Source organism: Triticum urartu, chromosome 7A, assembly GCF_056163025.1.
Source record: "Triticum urartu cultivar PI428250 chromosome 7A, HENAU_Tu73, whole genome shotgun sequence".
NCBI lineage: Eukaryota > Viridiplantae > Streptophyta > Magnoliopsida > Poales > Poaceae > Triticum > Triticum urartu.
The window spans coordinates 121,997,619-122,006,432 of record NC_141879.1 but is presented as its reverse complement, the minus strand read 5'-3'; the positions used below and the strand labels follow the sequence as shown (position 1 = coordinate 122,006,432).

Below are 8,814 nucleotides of genomic sequence, written 5' to 3'. Positions count from 1 at the left end.
CGCCGGCCTACATCGACCTGGTCAGCGACGACGACGACACCGGCGGCCAGTGAAGACGGTGTCGGCCACGGCATCGACGGGCGCAGCAGGAGCGAGCGGGAGGCGTTTTTTTTTTGTTTTATGTTAATTACGAACTGGGCCTTTTAAGTGGACTGATAGACTGGGCCGTTTTGTATATATATATATATATATATATATATATATATATATATATATATATATATGTGTGTGTGTGTGTGTGTGTGTGTGTGTGTGTGTGTGTGTGTGTGTGTGTGTGTGTGTGTTTTAACTAAGTTTATTTACTTTTTTAGTCATTTCATTTAAGTTTTTAAATTTTTTATTCACGTCCACCCCGGATAGGTTTTGGGGTTCGGCCGCGCGTTGGGCGCACCCACAACCCATCGAACAAACGCGGACATGGATGAACCCATCGACGCCCCAAAAAGATAAAATCCGATCAAACCGGACATCCGTTTAGGGTCGCGCGGTGGAGTTGGCCTAACCATTTCAACAAGTATAAGAAAAAGAAGGCAAAAGGGCCTGCTCATCCAGGGCATGGTTAGCCGCCATAGCCGGCTGGCCCTACACAGCATGCTGGCACCTTGCCCCGCCTGCTATTAATCATATGCGACCACCTGATGGTCGTACAACACCCTCTGTTGGCCCTATGGCACCCCCTACAGGTGGTGCAACGACACCAGGCCCAAGTGGGTCTGCACCAATTGCAGGAGTTTCTAGGGATAAACCTAAGTCAATGACTAAAGGGTGCGCAAAATGTAAACGGATCGAGTCGGCACTTGAGTTGCATCCAAAGAGAAAGAACAAATGTTTCTTTTATAGTTGAGTTGACCACAGTGCTACAAATTGCCTAGGACGGTTGGTTTGAGAGGACAAAAAAGGCAGTGAGGTAGGGAAGGGAGTACATGCAGCAGTAGACAAGACAACAAATGAAATAAACTGAATCAAAAGCCGCGGGCGAACGCCCACGCAAGGAAGGCAACAAACAAACCGGCCAGTACTTGGATCGGAGAACGCTAGCTAGAAATTAAACAAACAAACAAACAAACAAACAGTAGAATTGATATACAAAATCATGGCATCGGCGGTTCAATTAAAGGATCTGGATGGGGGGTTTCGAAACCAGCAAGTTGTGGGCCTTGATCAGGGTGTTGGTTCCTCGTCGTCTCTGATCCCTCCAGAATCTGAGGCTTATCGGTCAGTGTTGGTTCCTCGTCGTCTCCCTGCAGCATCTGAAGCTTGTCGGCCAGGGTCTTGGCACCCTTGAGCGAGAGGACGAGCCAGACGTAGGAGAGGAACTCACCACCTTCACCCAAGCTCTTAGCGTGCAGGTAGCCCCTGCACATGCTGGCGGAGTAGAAGAGCATGCCCAGCCACACCCGGTACATCACCCTCCAGCGCGTGGACGGCGGTTCAATTTTCAGCAGCTCCTTTGCAAGACTGCATGCCTTGGGGATGTGGAACAAAGATTTTATCACCTCCTTGTCTTCAGCTGCTTTATTATCGATGACGATGGGCACCTGCATGTGGACATGTTCCACTTCCGGCCCGTCGTCGATGATCTCGATGGGCACCTGCATGTGGACACGTTCCGCTTCCGCCCCGTCGGCGATAATCTTGGTCAGCTCGTCTTTGCTGAGCGGCTTGCCGCTCTTACCTAGCATGGCGCTGTCCAAGAAGCACTCGAATTCATCCATGGCTTCACTGACCAGGTGCTGCCTGCTGCCGGTGAGCAGCATGTCCGGGTGGGAATTCAGCAGCCGAGCCATGTAGCTGGATATTGCTTGCGTGCACTTGATGCGAAGCCAGTGTGAGTCTTCCTCCTCGTCGTCGGGAGGAGGACCTTCCATGCGGAAGCAGAGGTAGGTGGCGATGTGCCAGACGAGGACGCTCCTGTCGAACGACCCGCGCAGGGCGCCCCGTACCTTGGGGCCGCACACCTTCTGCAGCTCCTCACTTAGAGCCCAGTTGGCCACTCCCGGGCTGCTCTGCTGCATTATCTCGGCACCTGCCCCAGCATCCTCCACCGGCAGCACAGCGGTGCCTGATTCTTCTGGCACCGTGAAGACCCTGTAATTGGCAAGGTCGCGGCCCTGTGCACCCACCAGATCTGCAAGGACCATCTCCGACACATTCTTGTACAGTGTGTAGTCTTGACCGCCGCCGTCGCACTTGCAGAAGTACTCCTCCTTGCAGCCCATGCGGGTGGCGCACTTGACCAGCCACCCAATGTCCTTGTGCCTCCGCCGGAGAACCGCCTCCACGAGGTTGTAGCCTGGCACCGTCTCGCACAACGCTGGGACGCTCTTTGCAGACATGGCCCGGTACAGTAGCTGGCGGATGAACACCGCAAAAACATCCAGCGCGGCGGTTAGGCACAGGAGGATGTATGTGATCTTCACATCCGTGCGGTTGTACCCGTCCTTGCCGCTCGTCGCAAACAGCGTGAGGGCGGCGATGTGCAGGATGGGCACCACCAGCACATGGTACACCAGGTATGTGCGAGTGAAAACCAAATTTGCTCTGGTATATATGAGCCCAAACGCACCACGCAGCCAGCGCTTGAGTTCCTTTTCCGCCTTGGTGCTCAGCGGCCGAAGAACATCCCGGACATTTCCAGCTCTGCCTCGTTGTACAAGGTCATCGGCAGCAGCTGAGAGGGACATGTCCGAGAGCACCATATAGACTTTATCTCCGTCCGACAAGCCCACATTATCCGCCTCACCCGCCGCCAGCCCCGGCTGCTTCTCGGTGAGGGAGAAGCAGTTGTGCCAACCCACATCTTCAGGCAGCAGGCTACTCTTCTCGCCGGACTTGGTGGTGGAGCAGTTGTACCAATCAGAGAACAAAAGATCGTCCAAGTACACCGCCAATTTTGTACGCTTCTTTGTTCCTTGTATCGTCGCCGACACGGACGCCAATCTATTAATACTGGCTTTCTTGAGGGCCCATGGCTTCTCACTGAAACTGATGACCCCAATGATGAAGAGCAGGATCGCTGATGCCAATAGCTTCCAGTCGCTGGAGTCAGGCCACGACTTGTAGAAGGCGTACATGGCAACCGCGACCTGAGACACTAGGGTCACGGTGTGCCTTGCCCACAGCTCGTTGTCTTCGATGGTGTAGGCAGTCAGCTCCTCCTGCCCGCCGAGATGGATGAGCAGGACAGGAGCCCAAAAGACCTCCAGGATCTTGGCCTTGTCGTGCGCAATGCCATCACAGCTACTGCTGCTGCTGGTCGCCCTGGCGTGACGGTTGAAGAGGGTAGCCAGCGCATAGATGGCCAGAGCATCGCTGCTAATGTAGGCAAGCCATATGCATAGCCTGAAGTAGCGCCGGACGGTGTACTTGCGCATGGGGGCAGCCACCAGCAGAAACCATTGAAGGCCGAGGCTGCCGAGGACGAGGATGCGCAGCTGCCACTTGTCCCACCATCCCACAGCACTCCACACATCCAACATCTGTGTGTGTGTGTGTGTGTGTGTGTGTGTGTGTGTGTGTGTGTGTGTGTGTGTGTGTGTTGTGTGTGTTTGTGTGTGTGTGTTTCGGCAAACAAGGACACAGGTCTAGTAGTCGCAATGGTCGCGGCTTCCACTGACGCTTAGTAGTACTATTAACTTATTAGTGCATGTCGGATTAACTTGTTCGGATGTTCGATGCACACATTTAGGAACCCTTCAGCTCTACTGAACGCATGCACTTTAGTTGTGATATTCTAGTGGCATTTAAAATTCAAGTTCTAGCGACCATTCTGATTGGGCGCCAATCAAAGGCGCAAAGGAAAAGAAGGAAAAGAAAAAGAAACGAAAAAGATAAAGACAGGCTAGCTGTATTGCAGCTTTGTTACTATCATTCCCAAGCTTCTAACCTTTGCGTGTCCATGAGATATTCTGAAGTCTCACGTGTTAGGGCAGCCCCCATGCACGCAGTTAGAGCCTCTAGTGGTCTCAGTCAGAAGTTAGCTGTCGGCTGTCCCGTAGATAAAACATGGCGAGTAAAATTCATCTATGGTCTTTAAAACTATGTAAAGGTGTCTAGGTCTCTAAGGTTTTGAAATGCATTTTAATTAACTCTCTAAAATTATAACATGACTTATCCAAGTCTAAACGAGCGTTTACCTCACCTGTTATACATAAAATCTACTACCTCTGTACCGAAATACTTGTAGCGCCCCAGCTACAAGTATTTCGATACAGAGGGAGTAATAGATGGAACCCATGTGTCAACGGCAAGGCTCCACCTAAAAAATTGTATTTCTTTTCATACAATCTTGGATGCAAACAAATTTTTATATGAAAAATGTAGCTCTCGATGATATATATACCTTTATATTTTTGAGTTTATTTCATCTGAGGTCATTAAGATGCTGGAAAATAATATAAAGTTTCAGCAGCATATTAATCATGTTACAGAACTTGATGCCTTACAAAAAATCATATCCTTCTAGTATGATGTCGGATAAAGATACTTTGCATATGAAAATTGTAGCTCTAGATGATATCTACAAATTCTTAGTTTTGAGTTTTATCATTTGATGTTGTTAAGATTCAAAAAAATAAATATAAAGTTTCAGCAGCATATTAATCGCCTTAGAAAAACCATATCTTTCTTGTATGGTGTTGGATAGAGATACTTTATATATGAAAATTGTAGCCCTCGGTGAGATCTACAAATTTCTAGTTTTGAGTTTTATTATTTTAGGTAGTTAAGATGCTCAAAAAAATAACATAAAGTCTCAGCAACATATTAATCGTGTTTCTATCAACTTCTTAAAAATCTAAACAACTTCAAATAAAAAAACTCAAATCTATAAAGTCTCTCATGGAGAACTATAATTTTCATATAAAAATCATCTTCATTCAAGGTCATATGAAAAGAATGTGATTTTTCTAAAAAGAATATGAATTTTTTTTCTAAGGTGGAGCCTTGTAGATGACATGTAGGTCCTGTCATATCTTTCTTGTATGGTATTTTGGGACTTCGGGAACCTCAGATGTAAGACAATAGGTTTTGGGGGAACCGGCACAACCCTCTAGGGGTGGCCTATCACATATATATAATGAGGTGGTATACAACGTTACAGTATACACATGTAAATACAGAAGCTATACAGTCTAACATCAGATAACACCTCCAGACAACACCAGGGTTTTGGTTACCGTTCGAAATTTCGAGATTTACCACGGTTACCACATATTTCAGTCCCCCTCGGTAAATGAGAATTTCGAGCAAAAAAATTGAAAATTTTCATTTTTTTTGAATTCAAATGCTCAATGTATAGTAAAGTATGGCAGCACCTGATAGCACGCGCATAGACAATGTTCCACTGAGCTAGTAGCTCTTTTATGATAAATATAAGTAAAGTGCTATCTATATCTGTTTTTGAAAGAATTTGAATTCAAAATTCAATTATAAATTTCATTCGAAATTCGTTTGAAATTTCGTGGTAACCGTGGTAACCACGTTTACCGGTCTCCCTCGGTATAAATGCACCATTCGGTAACCAAAGCCTTGGACAACACTTAGAGCCAGATGTGAATTTTATTCAAAAATGGCCAAAGCTGTCTTCCCTGCACTGTGCTGCTGATCTTACCATTTTCTCTCTCTACGCACAAACCTATTGTGCTGGCTGGCGCTTTTGCTCTCTGACAGCACATTTCAGCTTTTCTTCAAAAGTAGTGGCTTGTGTCTTTTGTCGGTTGGAGCATTCGCATCCTCTGCAAGATACGTTGAGTGTTATGGAGCCACTCCTCGGATCACCTGGATGTTTGGTGTGGTGGTGGAGGCTGAGGCTACAGGCTACAGTGGCGTTTGGACAAGCCCTTAGCCACGGTTCCTCTGCCTTTGCAGTGTGCCCATGAATCCATGATGAATGCAGGATTCACCGTCATCTAGAGTTCACTCTCCACGTTGCTCTGCTCTACCGCTTGGAGCATGGCTCCCTCTCGTCTTTTCTTGATTTTTGTGTCCGGTGTGGACGATCCAGCGGTGGAGCGGGTGGGGCTCCAGAGTGCGGATTTTCAGAGGCCGAGCCACAGGCAGGCCGGTATCGTGGGCGTTGGTTTGGGCCTTGGGATGTGCACCCCAGTCAGTGCGTGGCAGGCCTATGGACTGAAATACAGCCCGCGATACGGCTAGTGGATGTGTAGGCGTAATGTGTGCGGCCCATCCAAAGCGTCTGTCCCCGCGCGTCGTCGGCTTGGACCAAGGTTAGGGCCCATGTTAGGTCCTTCGAAACAGCACATGTGAGAGAATCTTGTCAGGCACACCCCCTCGCGCGGCTGGGTTGGGTGGCGTGGGATAAACCACAGCCACGCAGCGGGTCGTCTTCTCCATTCCAATCTGCATCAGTTCGTCTAACAGCGGCGGCCGTGCTGTTCCGGCGCCGGCGAGATGTCTACCAATGGTGTCGAGATTAATGGGTACGTTTTGTTCTCCCTCCGGCCAACCGTCTTTGCTACTAACCGGCACAGATTTGGGGGATTTCTCACCGAGTTGGCCGCTCCGTCAATCCATAGGATTTCTGCTGCGTCCGGTGCGAGGAGCACTTCCGTCTTGCCATTGGAGTCCCAGGATTCCATGAGCGTCCCAAACGACGTGTTCGCTGCCGCCGGTTGTGCTCGGCCGCATGTGGATGCTGTGGTGGGCGAGGTGTGCTCTGAAGCCACCAGCGGCTGGACGCGCAGGTCAGTGAAAATCAATCCCCTCTTTTTTTCTTTGTCTCTTGTTTTGCAATCTTAGATCTCTACCCTAGGCACGTTCTTAGTTACAGAAAGCAGTTGATTGTTTATGAGGCTTTGGGATTTGGTTCCTTGAAGTTTTTGACGGTTGTTTAGTTTGAGAATTTGTTATGCTGATTACTGCTAGCTGTATTGGATTACGTGGTTGGGAGCATTGTGGATCTCAGCTTATTAGTCTAGACGATGCTGGGAGCTGGTCTGTTGATGGTTGAGAAACTGGAAGAGAGAACTATGGGGTTTCCTAAACTGAATTTGTACATGAACCATTGGGATTTTGATTCCTGGAAGCTATTGACGATTGATTAGTTAAAGGACTTGGTCATATTATTCATGGATATATCTGTTGTCGTTGGGGTTCATGAAGGATTCATAATTTATTTAGATGTAGTTTCTCTCCGTATTTGTTAGATTCCCAAGCACCTGATTATTGTAAGTGAACTAGTGGGTTTCATATACTGAATTTGTTCATCAGTCTTTTGTTTTTGGTTCCTGGGAGTTTTCGATGGTTGTTTAGTTTGAGAATTTGTTCTGCTCTCCAAGCTGTATTGGATTACGTAGTTGATTATTTTTATGTTGAATCTACATCAACTCTGTCCATTAGGTACGCGCTGTACTTAAGGCTGATCTTCTGCCAAGATTTAAGCTTTAACATTCCATCAAAACCGGTTTCCCTGACTAACTGCCGATTAAAATCACTAAACTGGCCTATGACCGATCCAACTTTTAGCAAAGAAAGCCTGGACGTGAAGCACGGGGTGCCAGTCAAACCTGTTGAACCACCGGATCCATCACAGTCGCTGTTCCAATCTTCAAGTGACTGCTCACTATTCTCTACTCGATTGATAACCATAGCTGCTTGGATCCCGCTAAATAAGTCAGACATCTTCGCCCTCTACGACTAATCCACCCTTGAATGAAAAACCTAGATAATGAAAGCAAGATCTAAGAACGATGGCGAGCGAGCATTACAATCAAACATTTAAATGCTAGGGGTGTGATTCGGGCGAGTACCTCTTGCCCTACTTGGGATGTTACCCTGCCAGACTGACGGAGAAGGACAAGCCTCGCCGCCGTCGACCAGCTCTACGGCGAGGGGGTTCTTCGTCCGCCTTGGTCCGTCTGGTGGATTCTCCTTGGGCGGCGAAGAACAGAGACCTGTGTTTGCCTTGCCTCTGCCTGAGGTGGGTGGAGGTAGATGACAAGGACGAGGGGTGATGTGAGGGCGTAGTAAATTACGTGACGAGACGTCTCGGAGGAAAGCAACCCGGCCTGCACGGATGTGTGCTGTTTCACGAAACCTGTACCTGGTGTAGATCAGGGCCGCTAATTGGGTTGTTTTGGTTAGAGTAAACATACAAACGTGAACATGATGGCGATTTTTTTTTCTGTGCGAAAAATCGCTGATCTAACATATGATGCTGCCTAAACTTGTTCGACTTTCTCTAACTTGATGAACAAATGAAAAATGTCGTGGCATGATTGTGATACTGTTTTGTGAATCTGTAATTGGCTGGTAATACTGTCAAAAGTGTCAAGCAAAGTCAAATGGTCGAAACAGTTAAACATGCTTGGTGCCTGGTAACAAACATGTGGGCGAAAAGTGTGTGTTGGCTGGACGATAGTGATCCACGTCATCACTTGCTGAACGTGTGGTCGCCCATGTCCAACGCTTGTTACGAATCATGCATGCACGCACATCTCCGAACAGGTACCAAACGAAGGCCGCCCATCAAGTACATGTCAGCTTTCCCTCTGAGGGCTAGGTCCCTTCTGCATGTGCGTGGGCCATGGCTGGGCCAATACGGGCCAAAAATAAATCAAATACGTGGTGTATACACTGGCAGCACGGATCCACATGGGAAAGCGACGACCAGAGATAGCGGCCTGCCTGCAGCGCGGCCGCTATTGGCATTTTGCGTGGGGCTCCAGCCCTTCTACCCATCGCCGACAAATAATGGAAGGAGCAGGGAAGAAAGAGGAAACCAGCCCATACTAGAATTTGGTTCTAGATCCGCCTCAGTTTTCTGTTGTTCCTTCCATTCAGTGGTTGAGTCTA

The 8,814-nt window shown here is 48.1% G+C and overlaps 1 protein-coding gene across 1 annotated transcript; it reads right to left on the bottom strand.

The window, feature by feature from the left end:
* Nucleotides 1-526: 526 nt before the first annotated feature.
* On the bottom strand, nucleotides 527-6,440 carry LOC125523577 (uncharacterized). Its single transcript, XM_048688598.2, has one exon. It carries the CDS (start codon nucleotides 3,477-3,479, stop codon nucleotides 1,092-1,094), a length of 2,388 nt encoding a protein of 795 aa, XP_048544555.1. The 5' UTR covers nucleotides 3,480-6,440; the 3' UTR covers nucleotides 527-1,091.
* Between the last annotated feature and the right edge of the window lie 2,374 nt (nucleotides 6,441-8,814).

Excerpts from the sequence above, each read along its gene's own strand:
- LOC125523577 (XM_048688598.2), bottom strand. The coding sequence starts at position 3,479 with ATGTTGGATGTGTGGAGTGCTGTGGGATGGTGGGACAAGTGGCAGCTG.